Genomic DNA, 22,726 nt, shown 5'->3' on the forward strand with positions numbered 1-22,726 from the left:
CCTTTTAAAGAGTCCCCCTTTGATGTTACTTCCTGTTTCACTTAGGCTGCATCAAGTTCAAAAGCAAATATGGCAATTATGTGAAAAAAAAAAAGGTTAAAATCACGTCTATTTAAATTAAAATTTAAAATTTAAATTTCTTGAATAGTAAGATGTTTTCTTCAACTTTTTGTAATTGTAGAATATGCAAGTCAGGAACTCTAAATTAGGATGGACAAGCTAATGGCAAATCAGAAGATGTGACGTGAAGACCACAGTGACTTGCTGCTTAAAAACAACTCCAAATTAAAATATTTCATCGCAGTTCATACACATGCTTTTTTATAAATCTGGATATTGCTGCCAATTTCAAATTTGTTATTCCAACAGAAATAACACAACATTCCTGCCAGCAATGCTACAGCCAACTGCTGCTGCTATTTGCACTGACAAATAAAGAATTCTATGCAAATCAACATGTACTATGAAATTCAAGTTCAAGTCAAGTTTATTATCATTTGCATCACATGTGGTACATGAGGTGGAACAAATTATGTACTCAGGATCCCAGTTACATCCAACAATAGCAAAAATATAAAGTATAGAAAGAAACAATATATAAGGATCTAAGACAGTGAATGGTGGCGCAGAGGTGGTGAACCTGTGATCGGAAGGTCGCTGGTTCAACTTCCCGGACCGACAACATCAAAATGCGGGTGGGATAGGTGAAGCACCTACACCTGCCTCTGCCCTAATTTGCCCCACTCTGGGCCCTTGAGCAAGGCCCTTAATCCCCACCATCTGCTCCCCCTGGCAGCTCTCTGCTTCGTACAGAGGGCTGTGGTAGCTCGGTGCTCTGTGGTTGCATCAGGAAGGGCATCCATCATAAAAAAAAACAATTGCAAAGTCTTTGTGTGACTTAGTTTTCTGTGGTGACCCCTAAAGAAGGGAGAAGTCAAAAGGAAAAATAAATTAAAATAAAAAATATATATAAGGATCTAAGATATGCGCTAAAAGATCTAAGATATTCGCTAAACACTAATAATGTAAAACAATATGGCGTATCAACAGCAGCCCAAACATGAGTCTGTGGTGAGCAGATGGATATGAATGAAAACAACAGCATACGATAATCATCAGCATGAGATCAGCAGCAAAGATAAGTCACATATTATCAATTAAAGTGGCATTACAGTGATTTTTTTTCCCCTTACAGTGATTTTCATGGTTAGAGATACAACAGCTTCAGGGTAGAAGCTGTTCCTCAGTCTAGTTGTTCTACACTTAATGCTCCACAACTTCTGCCTGAGGAAAGAAGGTTGACAACCCCCCCCCCCCCCCCCAAAAAAAAAAAAAAAACACCACCACACACACACGCACTTCAGCAAAACTAAACTTTTCAAGTGTTTTAGGACCAAACAGATTCCAGGACAGAGTTTTTGAAGGACTGCCATTCTCCACTATGGAGAATTGTTGCCGCCTTTTGTTTGCTCTCTCACCACCTGGTGGTAGACTCAACTCAATGTGCAGACAGACACTGGGGGAACCAGAAGGTAAAATACTAATATTTATTAAAAAAAAAAGCAAAAGAGGCTGACGTGGCAGCAAAACTCATGCATAAGAGCTGGGAGACAGCACTGTGCCTGGACAGGATAATGCACAGATAAGGAGGAAAAACACAGCCGTGGAATATAAAGACGCTAACAAGGAAATAATTACAAACACCTGGGAGAGGACAATGAGGGACAGGTGCAGCAGGAGTTGGCAACACAAGAGAGAGCAGGAAAACAAACGGGTCACAAGACACAAAACACAGATCCTCACACACTTTGTCTGTGCACCGCTTAACTGGTGGTGACAATTAGTGCACATGTGCACAAAATATTCACCGTAAACAACAAAGGAGGACTTGGTGTTTTGTAGGGCAATGGTTGGATTTTTAAAGTGAAGTTTGAACGAGGACTTCACACGTTTAGAAGAAAGAGTTGTAGGAATGAGGACTCATAAATGGAGGTCTACTTTGTGCTGCACATTCAGGGAGGATTGTGTTATAGAAGAAACCAACAACCCAAAGCTTCTACATTAGCAATCTGATTGCAGTTTGAATACCGCAGGTGGTGGAACGGCATTCGACTTGTTCGGCCAGTCATTGTCACATCCCGTTACATCACTCAAACCTCCTATTGAGCCAAAAAAAAAAAAATCACCTCTCATGAACTAAAAAAGACTTCATGAATGTAAGGATGATAAACGACCATAGTGGTATCGATGTGAAAGCACAGACAAACTACAATCAATCATCATAAATCATTTGAAATTGTCTCCTGCAGCTTGAAACAACACCTTATTTCTCCTTATTTTCCTTAAAAGAGTAAGATATTCATAGTTCATAACTTTTTCATAGAGATCCACTTCAAAAGATCTGAACTGTTACCTAAAACAATGAAGGCAATGTATTAAAATGTCCAAAAGTTGACTCAGTCCCATTGTAATAGGTAATAAATGCATGTCAGACAGTCCTCATTCTTGTTTCCACCTTGTAAACATCCTTAAGGGCATTATTATTATGCACATTTATAACTAAGAGGTCCCATTACTGATAAGAGTCAGAGAATGACTTTGAACACGCACAGTTTCTAATCCCTTAAACAAACAAAACAGGAAGCGCCATGTACAAGCACATTACCGAGACGCACAGTAAGCACTCCTTACAACTCATGGCTAAACGCCTGGCTGAGTGACACTCCGTTTTATGCTTTTTATTTTACCCACTTCTGTTCTCTACTCTCCACAATCCATCAGTGTTTTTTTATTGCGCCTTTTCCTTTTTAATAAATTCCTCAGACTGTCAATTACTTGGCATGCAAAGTGTCAGGATTGGACTGAAGGGGGGTAATGTATAGCCTCTCCAGTGCTGGCATGCACACATGGTTTTATTAGAGCTGTGGGACCACTGTCACAATGATCTGTTTGCTTGCCAGCGAAGTTTCTGCCCTTCTCCTGCTGTCCGAGAGGAGCTGACAGGAAGTTTTGATTAATACGTCAACTCCTGTCATCCTACTGTCTCATCGCCGCTTTTTATGACTTGCATGTGCCGTTTTTCACTCGCCCATCTTGCGATTGTGGAATTGCATCCAGCAGCCGCTCTGTTATAGTAAATCTATGACCTGTGTGGTGATGTCACGCGTGCTTTAGTGCCGTTGTGGAGCAGGGAAAACAGCCTGGAGGGAGCAGTGTGTACAATGATGTGGTTTGATAATGACCATAATCAGAGAAGTTTACGCTGGTCTATTGTTTCGTCATGCTGAGAAGCGATGGGCAAATTTGACACTCAGCAAAAAAAAAAAAAAAAGCATATGTTTGTGTGACTAATGTGCTTGCACTGTATGTGTGATTCAATGATGTGTTTGTCCTTTCAAAGGGAACTGAAAGATTTTGCTTATTCAATGTTCTCATCTCAGTCTGCTCATGCACCCGACCCACCCATCTGCCTCATGGCACTGGCTTGTTAAAAGAGAAGCACGGCTCTGGATGAGTGTTTGCGTGCAAGAGCGTGCATCTGTGTGGCACAGTTAACGGATTAAGGATTAATAGCCTTCAGACCTTCAGAGATAGACTTAACTGCTTGTTACATGAACTTTGTAAAGTTCTCTCCTGGTCCCCCCTGAGAGGAAAACAACACTTTGTGGCGAGGAGCAAAGAAAAAAAAAATCTAGTCTGTTCTCTGTTTTTTTGAACTGTAGGTTTCTTGAGTTTTATTTAGTCTGGAGTGCACAGCCACAAGGGTAAGAACTTCACTTGTTCTCACCTTTTGCTCTGAAACTCTTAGTGTTTTTCCTCGTTTATCTTCTCAGTTTTGTTATTCGTCTTTTCACCATGTTAATGCATCTAGGTTTGGATATTTGAACAGTGTTTTTATATTAAAATGTCTCAATATATAATTGTTTTATGGTTAATAGCTCCACATTTTAATTAGTATTTGGCCTACCAATTAATTTTCATCACTTTTTTGAAGCATGGATTTTTCTCAGTAGTTACCTGATGAGCGATATAATGTCAGAAAATAAATCTGTAGTTCATGTTTTGTGTTACTGGGAATCTGAAACCAGCAACACATTCTGAGTGCCACCTCGTCATGCTTACTCAGAAGCCCCTGGGTGTCACATTTTATTACTTCAAGTTGCCTTTTAGCAGTTGGAGGAACAAGTTTCAGGGTTTCTAGGAAGGAGAGCGGAGTTGGAGTCTTCAAACTGTACTGTGTTTTTGAATGATATTTCCTAGTTTAACTGTTTCTGACCTTGTGGATATATCTTCTGTTCCTATTGGCTTCTGCTCTAAGAAAAATAAAAAATAAAGTTAAAATCTATTAAAATGTTATAGTTATGAATAGAAATAATCCTTTTACAAAGTTTGTAATGTTTTAAAACAACATTCTTCAGTTAAGAGACATTTTTTAAAGCCACCTTTGAAAATATGCCTATATATATATATATATCTATGTCTAGCAATAGTTGTTAGTATTTTTACAGTCTGTTGCAGCACAAGGGAATAAATTACCTGGCAAAAAAGAAATAATATTTTATGTTGCTTAACCTGGTTGTCGTAGTACTATCACTGCAGTATTTGCCGAAATTATCAATGTAAAATGTCTTTCTGGCTTTAAAGACGTAGATGAAATAAAGTTTCACTTTACGTTCTTATGTACTTTAATTATGATGATATTGAAGCTTCTTGTTTGCATATAACCTATGAGTTTGTCCATTTCACCCACATTTTCCTTTCCATCATACCACCGTATTAAAAACAAGAGGTCAAGCCACATATCACCCACTACGCCAGTAAAAATCAACTTTGAACTCTTGGTTTGTGCTCTGGGAGTTGGACGCCACATTTCTTTGTTCAGCAACAAGTTTCCCATCCATTTTTTGGGTTACCACAGTGATGGTGACATTGCCATTTAGTTACGGTCTTGTAGTGTCTGCAGGCGTTAAAGAACTTGTATTAAATTTCTCTTGAGACCTATAGGCTCCAACTTGTCTCAACCAAATGTCCATTTGGGACATCCTGAAGCGAGAACAGGTGGACGCTAGGTTTTAGTCAGTTTGAATAAGCAAGAAAAGCACAAGACGGTAGAGATATACAATAGTGCTTGAAAGTTTGTGAACCTTAAGTATTTTCTACATTTATGCATAAATATGACCTAAAACATCATCAGATTTTTATCCAAGCCCTAAATGTAGATAAAGAGAACCCAGTTATACAAATGAGACAAAAAATGTTATACTTGGTCATTTATATATTGAGGAAAATTATCCAGTATTACATATTTGTTATTGGGTAAAGTATGTGAACCTTTGCTTTCAGTATCTGGTGTGACCCCCACTGTGCAGCAATAACTGCAACTAAACGTTTACGGTAAATGTTGATCAGTCCTGCACACCGGGCGGGGCCGCCTGACTGGTTAAAGCAGTCGTCCTCAATGCCTTCGATGTGTGTCCCTTCGGTGTATGAATGTGATAAAGCACTGATTAGTCTTTGTAGAGATCTAGTAAATGCTGTATGAATGGGTAAATGATGGCACAGATTGTAGTGTAAATCACTTTGAGTATCTTGATAAGATAGAAAGGCGCTATATAAGTACAGTTCATTTACCATTTACCAGCTTGGAGGAATTTTATCCCATTCCTCTGTACAGAACAGCTTCAACTCTGGGATGTTGGTGGTTTCCTCACATTAACTGCTCACTTCAGGTCCTTCCACAAAATTTTGATTGGATTAAGGTCAGAACTTTGACTTGGCCATTCCAAACATCCATCCATCCATTATCTTTACCCGCTTATTCCATTTTGGGTCACGGGGGTCGCCGGTGCCCATGTCCAGCAATCACTGTGCGAGGGGCGGTGTACACCCTGGACGGATCGCAAGTCCATCACAGGGCCACATAGAGACAAACGAGACAAACAACCATTCACTCTCTCACTCACACCTAGGGACAATTTAGAGTTACCAATCAGCCTAACATGCATGTTTTTGGTCTGTGGGAGGAAACCGGAGCACCCGGAGAAAACCCACGCATGCACGGAGAGAACATGCAAACTCCACCCAGAAGGCCCCTGGACCGGGGTTTGAACCAGGGACCTGCTCGCTGAGAGGCAGCAGCTCTACCAGTTGCGCCACCGTGCTGCCCCATTCCAAAACATGAACTTTATTACTTTTTTAAACCATTTTTTGGTAGAACAACTTGTGTGCTTAGCTTAGGGTCATTGTCTTGATGCATGACTCACCTTCTCTTGAGATTGAATTGAGAATTGAAGATTGAGTCTATCAATGAAGGTAACCTATCCTGGCCCAGAAGCAGCAGTACAGGTCCAAACCATGATACTACCACTACTATGTTTCACAGACGGGGTGCCCACTCACACCTGATCATCATCCCATTGATTGAAAACACCTGACTCTAATTTCACCTTGAAATTAGCTGCTAATCCTAGAGGTTCACAAAGTTTTGCCACTCACAAATATGTAATATTGGATAATTTTCCACTATAAATAAATGACCAAGTATAATATTTTTGTCTCATTTGTATAACCGGGTTCTCTTTATCTACTTTTAGGACTTGTGTGAAAATCTGATGATGTTTTTGTTCATATTTATGCTGAAATTCTAAAGGGTTCACAAACTTTCTAGCACCTCTGTCCAAAGCATCACAACACCGTTCAACAGCACGGGCCAGTTTGATATTTGATCGTTAAATGTTTGATATGTCCTTTTCCTTCTTTTAGGCGAGTTGATACAACTGGCAGGTGAAGGAGGAGACCCAAGAATGACAGAAACCAATACCCCCAAATCGGCAAAGAAGCCCCGCTGGACCTCTCTTGAGATTGGCCTCATTACTATTGTCTCTTTGCTCTTCATCGTCATAGTTGCCCTCATCATCCTCTTTGCCACACAAAAATCTGGTGAGTGTTCTGAAGAACATAATACTGTCTAGAATCTTGAGTGTTTTTTTCAACACACGTGAGCTTTGTAGAAGAAGAACATTTTAAGGACATTCATTTAATAATGACACAATATTAAGTGCTTATTTCAGAACACATGACGCTTGTCTTTATGTTGTTTATTTCCATTGGACATCGGTCCCAGTTTAGTTCATGGTTAATGGAAAACACACACAAAAAAAAAACATGCTGAAGAGCTGTACTTTGCTCAGGTGATACAAAACACTCGAGCTGTACACTTTCAACACAGTACACAGCGTATACATGTACACGGAGAAAATATTGATTACATTCAAGTTATTCTATTACGATGTCCAAGTTTGAAATATATTTTAATATCTCACATTTTAGAATCTTGTGTGAGGGTTAAGTAATTGTGTAAAGCAGGTTATGTGGTAAATTCAACTCACTCAATGTTATGGGAAGTGGATCTTGTATAAACACAAGTGTGAAAATGAACAGGGTCCAGATTCAATTTCTTCTGTTTGGGAAATTTGATCCAACCTGCTTTAGCTGAATTACTGTTTATCTATTATCATTTTGTGTTTATTTGCTGCTAAAATGGTACTCAAAAGTCATTGTGTTTCATAATACATACAACACATGTCATTCTACTGTAATATAGGATTTTCATTAAGGTGATAGTTCATTTCTTGTTTATAGGCAGCTCTTTGAACTGCACCAGTTTGAAGAAACAGAGTTAATTCTGACTAAATGCACAAGATATAGGCCAAGCAGAGCCAGGACCACATTGATGTTGCTTTTATTTAACGCCGATCTTGAATACATTCATGTTGAATACATTGAATACATTCATACATTTTATAAACGGAACATTGTTATCAGTTGTGCATTACATGATAATTTTTGCAGAAATAATTTGATATTTCTGCTTGAAATGATGCAGGTTGCACCAAAGTGCTACAGCTCAGTGCTGCTGCAAAAAAAAATCCAAAGAATATTTATGTTATGCAAAAAAAACAAAACAAAACAACAACAACAACAACAAACAGCGAGGTAAAAGTATGAAAAACTATGGAATTTGTATTGTATTGTATTGAATTCATTTTAAAATGGCAGCCATCATCTTTGGTTGGATTACCTGTCATCTTGTCAAATCAATCAGAATTAATATTTTATACTCTTAAATGAGGTTGTGCAAAGAGCTATATACAACAAAGTAATGTAATAATTGTTCAAAACCTTTACACAGAACCCCTTCACTTTAAGTACCTACAAATTACAAACTGTCTGTTGAGGCGTAAAGCAAGCAAATTAGTGTTTGAGAACAAGTAACCAGAATCAGCAGATCCATAGATTAATTATTGACAAAGTTCAGCTGGTCATGATTGCAGAATCCTGTCAGAAAAGGTCATATAATTAAGTTTGATGAATCTGGACTGGCTTTTGTGTGTTTATGTGTGTGCGTGTGTGTTTTGAACCATTAATATTAGTTTGCAGTCTTGTGTTTTATAAATGTTTAAGCTGCTTTGTCAGGAAAATCAAAAAAAAAAAAAATCAATGACTTGTTCATGTCTGTAGGGATGTGTGCACCCGACCGTGTTCACATTCTGAGCCTTCACACATAACCCATGAAGCCATGTCTTAAAGGTCAAATAGCAGTTTGCGGGTGTGTCAGCGCATCCCAAATTCACTGTGATTAGCACGACTGACAGGGTACAAAAGCAGCATTTCTGAGTGGTTTCAGGTTAAATCTGTGTATCAACAAGGGAACAGTGTTGAGAAGAAACAACAATAAATTGGAACAAAAAGGAGGGAATGAGTTTAACACAGTGATTGATGAATGCCAAAAACCCACTGAGTGATTATTTTGTGTTTTCCTGCAGATGAAATCTGCACCACAGCCGAATGCACACAGTCAGGTAAGGTGTGTGTGTGTTTGTGCCTTTTCTTTATTGTGTCATTTTGAAGGCTTTGATTTTTCTAAGCGGATAATAGAATGATAAGATCCAGGCTGCTACCGAAGAATTGTAATCATGTTTTGAGGAAATGGCTACTTCAAACATGTTTCTTTTCAAACTGCTCTGATCATTACCTCAAAGGTTGTTTCAGTAGAATTACTTTTAAAGAATTATACTGTGTTCAAGAAAAATGTGTGTAGGTATGTTTAATGTGTACCTGTCGGCACTGATTCTAATAACTTTTATGGTTAGAATGTTTTGGTCAAGTCAAAGGGAGGAAGGAGTCTGGTTTGGTGGCTGCAGGACTCCATCTTTGCAGATGATGTGGTTCTGTTGGCACCATCATGTCGTGATCCCCAGCTCTCACTGGAGCAATTCCCAGTCGATTGTTACATGGCAGGGATGAGGATCAGCGCTTCCAAACCTGAGACCATGATCCTCAGTCTTAAAAGGGTGAATGGTCATCTCCAGGATGAGATTCAGGTTACTTCCCAAGTGGAGGAGTTCATGTATCTCCTGGTTTTGTTAATGAGTGGGGGAAGAATTGAGTGTGAGATTGACACACGTAATGGTGCAGCTTCCACAGTATTGTGGACTCTGTGCTGGTCTGTTCAGGTGAAGAGAGAGCTGAGCTACAAGGTGAACTATTTGCTTACTGATCTGCCTACGTTCCTACCCTCGCCTATGATCATGAATTTGAATAGTGATCGAAAGAATGCGATTGTGGATACATGCAGTCAAAATGAATTTTCTCTGCAGGGTAGCTAGGCTTTTGCTTAGAGATCGGCAGAGAGGTTCAGTGATCCGGTAAAGACTTGGAGTAGAACCGCTGCTCCTCCACATTGAGAGGAGCCAGTTGAGGTGGTTCGGGAATCTGGTTAGGATACCCCCTGGACACCTCCCCAGGGAGGCGTTTTGTGCATGTCCAACTAAAAGGAGACCCCAGGGAAGACCCAGGACATGCTGAAGAGTCTATCTCTGGTGGTTCAGGAATGCCTTGGAATGCTCTCAGAAGAGCTGGAAGAGGTGGCTGTGGAAAGAGATGTCTGGGCCTCCCTGCTCAAGTTGTGACTTGTGACTCGACTCTGGAACAAGTGGAAGATGGTGGATGGATGGATGGATATTTAATGTGTCTTAAGCAGAATCAGTTCAACAAAGCATTTTGATGCAATCAGCAGATCCATAGTCTGTGTACCAAAATATCTGTAGTCTGTGCAAAACTGCACTAACTACAGATATTTTGATACACAACTAAAACCCATTTTCAGAAATATAAAAACTATTTTTATGCTAGTGGACATACAACTAGCTTTATAATCCATTAATATAATGTTTTTATAATATTGCATGCACAACACTTCCCACTACCTCCTTTAGTACAACATCATAGATCATTTTATTTTCTACTACCAGACTCCAAGGTTGACAGAAGAATGATTTATCCTTAGTATACATATATATATATATAGTAATATATGCAGAAGATTAAAAAATTCTAGTACTGGTTTACAGCAACAGATGGCAATTTATTTCTGATACATTTTTCCAGTGCTGGTGTCCCAATTCAGTCAAATTTGACAGACAACCTTGTCACAAGGGATCTCTGAGAAGCTGTCTGTAATTTAATTGCTACTCAAAAAAAGTTAACATATTTCCACTGCTGGTGCTGAGCCAATTACAGCTGTTACACTGTTTGATCCTTGCAAATTGTTTCAAATGTTGTGTTTTATCTTTTCTGTGAATGGTGTCATAATAACAGAAAACAGTGTTTAGGACTACATATTTAATCTTTTTAGTGTTCTTTTTTCAAACTTTATTTTTTGTCACTAGAGCAGCATGACATATTTTAAGAAGCTTTTAATGGTTTGCAAAAAGTGGGACAGGTTCTGAAATATACTGTTTTAGCAATAGTTGTTAGTTCTTCTTACAAGATAAAATCAGTGGTCACATCTGTCCTTTTATTCTAAGACCTTGTACAGAGATAATAAAAAACAACACAATACAATGCCACATGATGTGATAGGATGTGATACATTATCCATCCATCCATCCATCCATCCATCCATCCATCCATCCATCCATCCATCCATCCATCCATCCATCCATCCATCCATCCATCCATTATCTTTACCCACTTCTTCCTTCTCGGTTTGCAGGGGTCACTGGTGCCCATGTCCAGCAATCACTGTGTGAGATGCAGGGGACACCCTGGACAGGTCTCCAGTCCATCACAGAGACACATAGAGACAAACGAGACAAACAACCAGTCACTCTGTCACTCACACCAAAGGGGCAATTTAGAGTTACCAGTCAGCCTAACATGCACGTTTTTGGTCTGTGGGAGGAAAGCAGAGCACCTGGAAAAAAAAAAACATGCATACATGGAGAGAACATGCGAACTCCACCCAGAAAGGCCCCCGGACTGAGATTTGAACCAGGGTAACCTGCTCGCTGAGATGCAGCAGCTCTACCAATGGCGCCCCCATGCTGCCCTAGCCAGCCAGCCAACTAACCAACCAACCAACCAACCAGTTAACCACCCAATTTGTTTTGATGCAATTAAACAATAAAAACACAATCTAAAAGTTGTACAAATTTATAAACATATGTAATAATTAAATAGTCAATAAATTAAGCATGGTGGCACAGTTGGTAGATCTGCCTCCTCTCAGCGAGCAAGTCACCCTGATTCAAATCCCGGCCGGGGGCATTTCTGGGTGGAGTTTGCATGTTTTCTCCATGCATGCGTGGGTTTTTTCCAGGTACTCCGGTTTTCTCTGACAGACCATAAACATGCACGTTAGGCTGATTGGTAACTCTAAATTGTCTCTAGGTGGGAGTGAGAGAGTGAACAATTGTTTGTCTCTATGTGTGCCTGTGATGGACAGGAGACCTGTCCAGGGTGTCCCCTGCCTCTCACACAGCTGGACATGGGCACCAGTGACCCCCGCGACCCGAAAAGGAAGAAGCAGGTAAAAATGAAGGATGGATGGATGGATGGATTGATAATAAATTAGCAAAAAAATAAATAAAACAGGTATCTGACTTTGTATAAGCACCTTGAATAATTATGACATTTTATTTTAATGTAAAGAGAATTGAATATAATTTTTATTTAAATGTAATGTGATAAAAGTTATGTCATTAAAAAAAAAAAGATTCAATACTGTACATTAGATCCAGTAGTGACACAAAATGATCTTTACGGCTCCTCAGATGTGTAGGACAATTAATTACTGTACCATTATAAATAGCTTGTTAGCTGCTTTGCTGTCACCATTCAGCTTATCAGCCGCTGGCTCCAGTCTTTAACATGTTCAAACCTATCTGCTCTCAAACACGTTTTTTTTTTAGCGTAAAGCGATTAAGTCAATTTCCCCAAATGCCATATTAATAATTAGTCACATGGTAGGCATTTCTAATCTCAGGGCTTTGTAGTTCCTTAAAGACCTCATTAGAAGTAAAACTTGTCATGCCCTGTAATGTTTGGCTCATTTCTTCTGCCAGACTTTCATTTTGGTTTTTAACTTTTTTTTTCCATGGTCCTTGTCTTGGCAAAGCAACACTTCCTGTTTTATTTTGAAAAGGGTTTTCCTTTTGCATCTCCACAGGCTTTACTTTTAGCCTTTTAGTTTAAACCTGTTGAGCAGCCTGAAGGTCCCACACCTGTGTTTGATCAGATGATTAGTCCAGTCATTTTACAGCTTTCCTGCGCTTCCTTGGTCAGTGCCAGAATTTCATCATGTCCCTCTGTCTTGCTCTGTTAATGCTCACAAGTTTTGCCTGTTTGGTCTCCTGTCACCCGGTGCCATCTGTTTGTAAGTTTTATTAGAAACATCTTGTCTTAAAATCCTGAGTTATATCTTATGTTTTGTTGTCATTTCTTGGTTGTCCCCCACATTATTCTTGTGGATTCTGTTAGTACATTTCTTTATGTGGGGACTTTCTCCTGGTTCTTGGAGCTTATTGCTTTCCTCCCTTTGCAGCGTCTCGTCTCCTTGAGAATATGGATTCTTCCGCGGATCCTTGTGAAAACTTTTATCAGTACGCCTGTGGAGGATGGCTCAAAAAGCACATCATCCCAGAGACCAGCTCGAGATACACCACATTTGACATCTTACGAGACGAACTGGAGGTCATCTTAAAAGGTCTGAATATGTCATACACCCACACAAATAAAAATTGTATACTGATAGGACCTTCATGAAGCTGCAAAACACTTCAGTAAACAATGTTGGTTTTTTTTCTGTCTTTTCTTTTTTGAAATCGATAAAGAGCAGTTTGTTTTGGGGTTTTTGAAGGGGATCGTCCTTCAGGGACAGCAGCAGGAGTTTAGCTTCATGTAAATTGGGAGTTTTGTCAGCAAAGTGTTGGCATTACCTGTACATGCATGTCAACATGCAGTTCAGGGATTTGATTTTTCTTTTTGCTTTTAAAAAATATCTATGCTAGCAAGATTTTTTTTTTTTTTTTTTTTTAGATTTTAATTTTGTGTGGTGCAAGTATTTCCTGCTTTCAGCAGAGTGAAGCTTGTCAAGTTTTTATTCATATGTAATTGATACACAGTACACAAAGGCTTGTGCTGCACTGAATGTTTGCTTATAGACTCGAGTGTATGCATTTGTAAGATCCAGATTGTATCACGTTTTCTTATGACAGTCAATCTAAGTTGAAGACAGACTTTATGAAAGACTACTAATAAACCCAATACTTTTCAGTCAGGTCATCTGGACAGTTTCTTTTTTTTTTGTGCTGAAACATTTCACCTTCGGTCCAGAAGGCTTCAAATGCAGGCTTTTTGTGCTGAAACTACTAATAAACCATACTCTAATTTTTAGCTGGCACAATTCTTTTCATTTTGACTGCAGGGGTTGTGACAGTGGGCACACTCGCATGAAAATTTGGCGATTTGCTTTTATGCCTGGTGCACTTCCTGATGCTACCACAGGCCTCTATGTGGAGCAGAGGGGTGCCATCCATGGTGCCTGGGGAGCAGCTGGAGGGTTAAGGGCCTTACTCGAGGACCCAGAGTGGAGAAAATTATGTGGTAGAGGTAGATGTGGGTGCTTCACCTTGCCCACACATTTTTGTTGTTGGTCTTGAGATTTGAACTAGTTACTAAACATACAAAATTACTTTTTTCTTAAATTTAAGGACTTATTGAGCAAACACTTATTTGGAGGATCAAGAATAATTTTCAAAGCCTAATAACCTTTTTTAATTTAGACTTTTTTATTTTTTAAAACCTTTTTCTTTAAGTTCTAAATGTTGGCACATTTCGGTAACTTTTAATTGCAATTATTCTTTTCAGTTCAATGTAGTCAGCACTTCAAACGCTTCTTGTATTGAACAAAGATGTCTCTTGTGTAGTGATATACAAGTATTACTGAAAACACATTTTTTTTTTTTTTATTTCAATTTTTCCCCCCCCCCCCCCAATTTTTTTAACTTTAAAAAGAGAAAAAAAAATGTTTGTCATATCTTGTTTGAGGCAAAATTAAACTCTCAGACAGTTCAAACCTGATTCAAAAGTAAGACTGCTGTTTAAACAAACCATTTGTAGGTGTTTTGATGCTTTGTGCTGTTCAGCTGCAACAAAAGCAGAACATGGGTCAAAGTGTAAAGGCTGATGCTTTTAAATCATTGACTTAATTGCTATAAATGCTGTGTTTACCAAAGAAGGGAACGGAGCTGCCAAAGGACTGCTTCTGATCATTCAACAGCTTGAACCCCCACCAGCCGTCTGTGTTGTGCTCATTCCTTCAGGCTCTAGTTTACCAGCCAAAGATGGAATGTTTCAGACTGTACAGTTCACATGTTTGAATTTATCTTGTGCGCCTCGTGTTTTAATAAAGCCAGTATAACATGTCTGTGTTTAACATCATACAGAATCTTGACAAAGTCGCAGCACATATTTTCTTTCTTAAAAGGCTTTAGATCATTTCTCATTAACTTATTTTTATAGCGACTGATGCACGATAAGGATTAGGCTTCGTAAAAGCTGTGACCTCAAAAATGTACCCTTTTGATCTCGGGGATGACTACTGCTGCTTTCGTGGATACACAACCCACTTAACAGATCCTTATTTTGTTTTCCCCTACTGTCAACAGCTGCAGGACTTGGGAAACACCTGGACTCTGCAGGGTTCTGGGTTGCATGACGGCAATAAAGGGAACTGCGTGCTTGTGTGGATTTGCCGCTTGTAAATACCTCAGATGGCTGTCTGCTGAAGTAAAATGACTTGTAATTGGGATCTTTGCCTTTATTTTGACCATAGTAGTGAATGTACATTTCTGCAACACCCCCTCCCATTGCACACCCACACACACGGCATACTGGAAAATAATTTGCCCAATTGACCATGAGCATTTTAATTGCAAATTAGTTTATATTTGGCAGAGGAGCGCAGCAGGCACAGTGGGATTTTGTATTTTTATCAAGTCTGCAACTAAATGACCAAAATGAAAAGTGTGGAGAAAACTGACCAAATGTGGGACCTCAACATGAAGTAAGAATAAGTGTGCACTGTATTGAGACTGTATGTGGCTGTCATGGATCCCACGCCACCCCCCCCCCCAAAAAATAAAAACAAACGAAACAAAACCCAACCAACCCACAAAAAAACCAGGCGTTTCAAACTAGAGTTGCATTTGTACCCAAAAAATCCGACCCCGCCCACAGCCATCATTTCTGTACCCGACGACGAATTGACAGTAATTACAGGTCTGAACCTGACTTAAAAAAAAAAAAAAAAAAAAAAAAAAAAAAAAAAAAAAAAAAAAAAAATTATTACGCTTTGATTGCTTGTATAGTTAACGGTCGGCGGACACGTGTGACTGAGTAAAAGGGGGCAGAAGATCGGAGCTGAGGGAGTTTTTGTCCTTTCATGGCCGTTAAAGTGCATTAATTCCCTGCATTAGTCAGACACAGACCCTGCTCTGACATGTCGAATATTTTTGTGATCTCACCTGTTTGGGTTGTCGGCTGCACGTGTCCGCTAAGTGCAGCGGCTGAACATCCATTTGGACTTTGATGGATCCCTGGCAGTATAGTTCCATCTGAAGCTTAACTGAACTTTTTTATTTTATTTTATTTTTTTAAACCTCTTTCAAGACCAGTCAGTGCACGGTCAAATGGCCACGTGTGGCTGGTGATTGTATTGCAAGCCATGTTGCCATATAATTGGATCATCAGCCACGCGCGTCCGCTAACATGATCAAAAGCCCAACACTGACCTGGCTCACACTATGGCCCAGCCCTAATCTGGGCTGGGCTCTGGGTTCATGTTAGAAATGACAGCTCTATTTCAAACTAAACAAAATACAAATGCACAATGTATTTTTGGTAAACCCTAACATGGTAAATTGTGTTTAAAATATTTTTGTTCAATTGTGGTGGTCATGGGAAAAATGGCTAATTGTATGCCAGGGGTTAGGAATATGTTTTTAAACCTTTAACAATTCTGAGCATAAATGACAATCGCATCTTGAACTCGAAGTCAATTCAGTTCATTTATATAGCGCCAAGTCACAACACAAGTCATCTCGGGGCACTGAACAGACTGCTTTGGATTTCACTACATCACAGAACTCATCTTGAGCAAGCATGAAGGCGACTGTGGAAAGGGAAAAAACTCCATGAGGAAGAAATCTTTAGCAGAACCAGGCAGGAGGAAACCAAAGTTGGATAGGAACCTATAAGAAAATTGGTTCAGAAGTATAGCAAAGACCGTCCCAGTGACCAGGTGAATGGTAAAACTGCTGCTAGAGAGCTTGGGTCACTTCAGCCATCCATATTAAAAGGAAAGTGTTCATCTCCTGATCTGTTTGGCTTCAGGTTCTTAAAAGGGGAATAACTGATCAGTCTGGTTCCCACTCCTGGAATCAAAGCAGGACTGCATTCCAAGGAGGAAGTGTGCAGTTAAGGTATTGGACTATCTTGATTTTTAGAGCCCCATCTTTGAGATTTTATTTTGTTAAGATTGACTTACTCAAAACCAATAAAAATTCTAATTTTATGGGACAAATCGGACTTATTTTTTCATCAGTGCAGCTGAAGTGTTTTTTTATTAAGGAAAAAAAAATTGGAAGCATTGGTACACCTGATATTGCAGTACTCCAGTCTAAAAAACTAGTTTTTCCAACATGACTTCTAAGATGGTCTGTTTCTGTTTTTAAATGCAATGCACATGCAGGACAGATGATGCACTTTTCAAATGCACATTCAAAACTCAAAATTCCATGGTTCCTGAGTGAACTCGAAGACAAAATTTCATGTAGTAGTTTAATCCCAAGTATTTTATTTGGGTTGTCAGGGTAAGGCCACCATCCCTTGTCTGATTCAAGGAACTTCTGTGTGAATAGAACTATTCTGTAACAGCAGTGGTGACAAAGGTGTCTGCCATTTTTCATCACATTTAGTTACAAAAATTACATTTTGTCCAGATAAGGGATTTTAGCTGCATTATTACCTCCAGGATATAAGTGGTTTCCCACTGTTTGACAGACTTTTATTGATGTCAAAAGATTAAATGTTTAGGGGAGTGGTTTAGGATTTGTCACATTTCTTCAACACCTAGGCAGCAGGGGAAGTTTCTGTCTGTTAGGTTTTTGATGGTTTTGTCTGAGAACTTCACCTGTCTGCATCCACTGTGACCATGGCGCGTCTTTTCTGGATGACATTGTTAATGTTCCAGTTGAGATGGAAGGCGAGCTAAGTATAGTGTTTCCCCCACCATCAGTTTATCGAGCTCAGTTGTGCTGCAGGACATTTATTATGCTTCGGAGACTTGTAATTTGCTTGATGAGTAATAGTCAACAATCCAGATGGATTAATGGGTTAGATGTCAGTCAACCAAGATGTAAGGCTGTTTGTGTAATTGCTGCTGAAAGCTTTGGATTTCATGGAACAAACATCGGCATAAAATTGTAAATTAAAATCAGTATTGTTGATAATCTGGTATCGGTATAGTTCAGTATAAATGCTATTTTAATAACGCATGGCAATGACGTGCACAACGATTTTTTTCCTTCAGAGCTAAAGTGACCACTGCATAGTGTGTAATTGCAATTTTTATTTTATTTTTTTACTCCATGTTCTCAAGTTTACAGAATAAGGAGTTGATAGAATATAGTTACTGGTGAATCAGGCCCTTATGTTTATCAGATTATTTTTTGGGCAATGTTTCTTCTGTTAATGATCATTACTGTTTAAAATGTATCATGCCTTTTTTTAAAAAGCAGGTTTTGGGTGGTGGCTGTTTGTCTAAGTTCCAAACACTGGAACTCTGAGTGTGTAAATTTATACTGGGAAACTAGGATCTTGTATAGTTAACCTAAACTAATTCTGTAATGTTGTAACGATTAAAATCAAATAAAATGCGGAAACCAAAAAGAACACCAAGGATGTTTTGATGACCTGACTGAATATATATCTGTGCCCTCATTTACCTCCACACACATTCATGCAGCAATGCTGCATATCTACAAAGATAATCAGAATCTATAGAGATTAAACAGTGCTTTTTCACATCAATACACCAATGGGACACAAACTGAAGGCAATGAGGGGTTCAGTGTCTTGCCCAGGGACAGTTCAACATGTGGCTGCTGGTGGAATCAAACCTTCAACTCTCCCATTGGAGGACGACTGCTCTAACCACTCAGCCACACCTGACCCTTATTTGCTTATTTAACTTATTTGCTAAACCTGATGAACTCTGCATGCTCACGTTGAAATGCCTTTCTAAAAATGTGAAGGTCTGGGTTGAGCTGTGTTTTTTGTTTCAAAGAAAACAGTCAAAATTCAGCAGCTTCCAGATGACACAGGATTCTTTGCAGCTTATTTCTCCAAGCTTAAATGTACAACTTCCCCCTCAGAAGATAAGCTCATTCTGTATAGACTCATTCTGTTTGCACTCATCACCCAATTTATTCAAAAAAATGTTCTGCAGAGAGGGAACATCTTTTAATTCATGTTTCTCTCCTGGTTGGAATATGTTTTAATGCAAATTCAATGACCCCAATCATACTTGATTGATTCAATGCAACAATATTTTTTATTTTTTTATTTTATGATAAACATAGCAGTGACTTGTGTTTTTTTGCAGATCTGCCCTAAAAGCTAATGAATCTGTAAATTAATCGGTTTCATTCGTTTCTGTGAACAAATGTAGCTTCTCTCACTTGATATTCCCCAGACTTGTCAATGATGCCTACCTTGTTTAAATTATGCCTAACTTGTTTTAAATAGTGGTATAATTAACATTCTATTTGATAATGACATGATGCAGAGAATGGATGGTACATCAATTCAGTCTATTTATATATTGCCAGTTCACAACAAGTTGTCTCAGGGCACTGTACAGAAACATTCACACACTGTACATAAAAAAGCCAATTGGTAAACCCAACAATATTCAGTCGGGTCATCTGGACATTTCCTTTTATTGTCAAGGTTTCACCCTCCATTTGAAAGTCTTCAACAGTCTGAGAAATTGCATACAAACTGATGTCCAGATGACCCGACTGAACATTGTTGGATTTCTTTACCTGGATTATTAAGCATCAACTTCAATGCCAATTAGTAAAGTTCTCCAAGGAAGCCAGCACACGTGTTGCATTTTCACTTGGTCACAGTCTCTAATCCTGAGTAAGAACGAAGGCAACAGTGGAAAGGAAAAACTCCCTTTTTCAACAGGAAGAAATCTCAAACAGAACCAGGCTCAGGACAAAAGACTATCTGCTTCGACTGGCTGGTTTTGAGAGGACAGGAAGTGGAGACAAACACAGAATGGCAGGTCCAGATGTAGGTGCAGGTGTACCCCCTATTGGAAGAAAAACGCATGTCAAGGATGGAAAAAATATATACAAATACAAAACGGGTAGAGTAAATAAAGATGGCAGCAGAGTGAAGAAACAAGCGGTTTGTCCTCCAGCAGTCTAAGCCTATAGTAACATAACTAAGGGATAGCTCAGGAAACCGAACCCAACCCTAACTATAGGATTCATCAAAAAGGAACGTCTTAAGCACAGTCTTAAAACTGGACGATGTGTCAGCCTTTGTAGACAAAAACTGGAAGTTGGTTCCACAAGAGTGCAGCCTGATAACTGAAAGATCTTCTTCCCTTTCTACTTTTGGAAACTCTAGGAAACACAAGCACTGTAAACCTGCAGTTTGACAGCAAAGTGCTCTGTGGGGAAAATATGGAACAGTAAGATCTGTATTACAAAATGGAGATAGGTTGTTGAGGGCTTTGTAGAAGTAAGATTTTGAATTAAATTCTGAAATTGACAGGAAGCCAATGGAAAAAAGCTAAAACTGGAGAAATATGATCTCTCCTGTCAACTCGTTAAAACTTTGGCAGCAGCGTTTTGGATCAGCTGAAGAAGTTTGTGGACACTCGGATTGTAAACAATTACAATAGTCCAGCCATTAAAGGTGGTCAACTCCCCCAATGTATCCACTTATCACAAATGCACAAAGTTGTCTAAAATTGAAAAAGTAAATCTGACTCCAAAGATAAAGTAGCTTTGTACAACACAAATAACACAATCTTTTTCTAAAACTTAGAATTTTAAGTTTTTTCTTTTGTCCCTCTCAAAGCATTTAACTCTAATTTGGTGTTCAATGTCAGCATATTTCTAGGCTTATATTTTTGTACAAGCGAGTCAAAACCATCAACAATGCCATGTGAAATGAAATGTTTTGGAGGACAAGACTTTGAGGAAAGTCGATGGAGAGAAGCTCAAGATTTGGATTCTACCATGCTGGTCAAACTGATGTGAAATCTCCTAACATCAGAAAATCCATTCTCAAATCCAAAAACAAACACTCATGTGACTAGAGGGGTGTGTGCCTGCGTGTGTGTGGGGGGGGGGATGGGGGGCAGGGTAAGCCTTTGTTGTGGTTAAATATTGGTGCTCGGCAGTCTGTAATCTAATTGTGCACACGATCTGTGCCCTTTGCAGGAAGCACCCTGTGAAGGGTCTGAGTGTTAGAACTTCATTACAATTAAATGAGCACATCAATGGCGTACGCGTGGTAATGAGGGGAAACAAACGAAGAGAACTGAGGGTAGAAATGGCTTTTATTGAGACTCGTTCATGCAAACAGGATTGGGGAAATCGGATTTAAGGGAGATGTTGTGCCCCTTTCCCACAAGTTATTAGGATTTCCTGATTTAAAGTGTGTCTCGGTCAAAACATTTTTTTTTTTTTCTTCTCCAGATTAGTTTAGGGGTCATAGTAAAAGCAGTATTTTCCTGCAACATTAATTGACATGGTGTTTCAATGTTCAGTTACAACAAGAAAGCCAAAGCTCAGCATTTATTTATTTTTTATTTTTTTGCAGAGTCTCATGGCTCGTGTTCAGTTGCCCCGGCTAATAAAACAATTACATAAAAGGTAGAGTTTATTAATGAGTGGACAAGTTGTACGGGTTAATAAATCTGTAACACTTGTATCACATTTGTCACCTAAACTCGAAGGCTTCACTACGAGGCTATTTCAGTAACTTTTCTTTTAGGAGGCCAAAAAGAACAACTTTTACTGGAAAACTCGATTGGAAATTGAATTTTATTTTAGAGGAGTTTTATTATTTTCCTTGTGCACTCTGGAAACGTAAAGCTGTTTTTAAAGGCGGTATCTTAACCATAATCTAAAACGGCCATTAAGAACATGACACAGAAGTCATTTAGGGGAAATAAATCTCTACACTGTATTAAACATTTCTAATCACAATATTTTAAATGCTTTCATTTCAAGCAAAGTTTATGGTCCTTGCATTAGCCATGCACTGTTGAGCAAAGCTGTACAGAAGCTTTTGCTTGTGTATTAAAATGCTAAGTGCTTTAATCTGATGAATCATTAAAATAAAGCTGAAATGTGTTGAAATCTTAATTTTCTCCATTTGTATTTTTCCTGCAATTCCCAAAATTTTCATTGAGCAAACTTGACTTCCTTGTCTTTTATATTTGGTTTCCAACTCTCACTGACATGATTAATGTCCTGTTGGACTCGAGGGAGAGCTTCGTTTCAGCTTTCCGTGTAATTTAAGATCCACCCTCTTTCCTGTATTGATCCCTGTGTTGCTTTTGAGATGAGGTGTGATGGCGTGCGTGTCTGTTGGTGCAACATTTGAGATGAGTGACAAGCAACACTGAAGCCATGTTCATGTCTGTGAAGGCTTGTCAAAGTCAAAAAGTTGTCCCACTTACAATATAAAGCATTTACATTATTTTCAAAGGTCGTCTGTTATCCTTGTGGCTTTTTCTACAATCGTGTTCAAGTTTTAGCAAATTTCTACAAATCTTGTCTTTGCCTGGTTAATAATTTCAGTCTCATTTTAGCATGTCAAACTAGCCTTTGGCTGGACTGAACTATGGCACAGCAAAGTTGCAAGAAGTGCACAAAATAAAATACCCGAGCAGAAGAGTATTCAGAGAAAGTCCAAAGTTCAGCCAGGTCATCTGGATGGTTTCTCTTTTGTTGAGATGTTTCATCCTTCATCCAAAGGACTTCATCAGTCTGAGGAGCCACAACAAACAGTCCCACAAGCAGCACGACCACATATGCCTCATTTGCACTGCCCGTAATAAGTCCCAACTCTGGGCAGCCCGCCATGGAAAGAACCCTTTTGCATTATTATTTTAGTATTTTTAGCTGATTTGAGGCTGATTCAAGACCTCTTTTCGTCCCTGCTTCTCTGGTGGGACAGAGTGAGCACAGTCGAGCTGAGTCCGGACCGAAACGTGAATGCAGGACACTGGTCAGGGGGGAGGAGTCACTGGATCTCAAACTTTTCACCAATTCGTCATTTGCAATTT

General features: G+C 39.1%; 1 protein-coding gene across 1 annotated transcript in view; it reads left to right on the top strand.

Moving 5' to 3' along the window:
* The first annotated feature begins 3,558 nt into the window (after positions 1 to 3,558).
* LOC119411285 (neprilysin-like) overlaps positions 3,559 to 22,726 on the top strand; it is a 42,429-nt gene continuing 23,261 nt past the window's right edge. Inside the window, 5 exon segments of the mRNA XM_037678222.1 lie at positions 3,559 to 3,638; positions 3,640 to 3,667; positions 6,763 to 6,939; positions 8,826 to 8,861; positions 12,887 to 13,048. Of these exon segments, the coding sequence (XP_037534150.1) occupies positions 3,612 to 3,638; positions 3,640 to 3,667; positions 6,763 to 6,939; positions 8,826 to 8,861; positions 12,887 to 13,048 (430 nt within the window). The 5' untranslated portion in view covers positions 3,559 to 3,611.

The sequence above is a fragment of the Nematolebias whitei genome, chromosome 6, assembly GCF_014905685.2.
Source record: "Nematolebias whitei isolate Nwh7 chromosome 6, NemWhi1, whole genome shotgun sequence".
In the NCBI taxonomy this organism is placed as follows: Eukaryota; Metazoa; Chordata; class Actinopteri; order Cyprinodontiformes; family Rivulidae; genus Nematolebias; species Nematolebias whitei.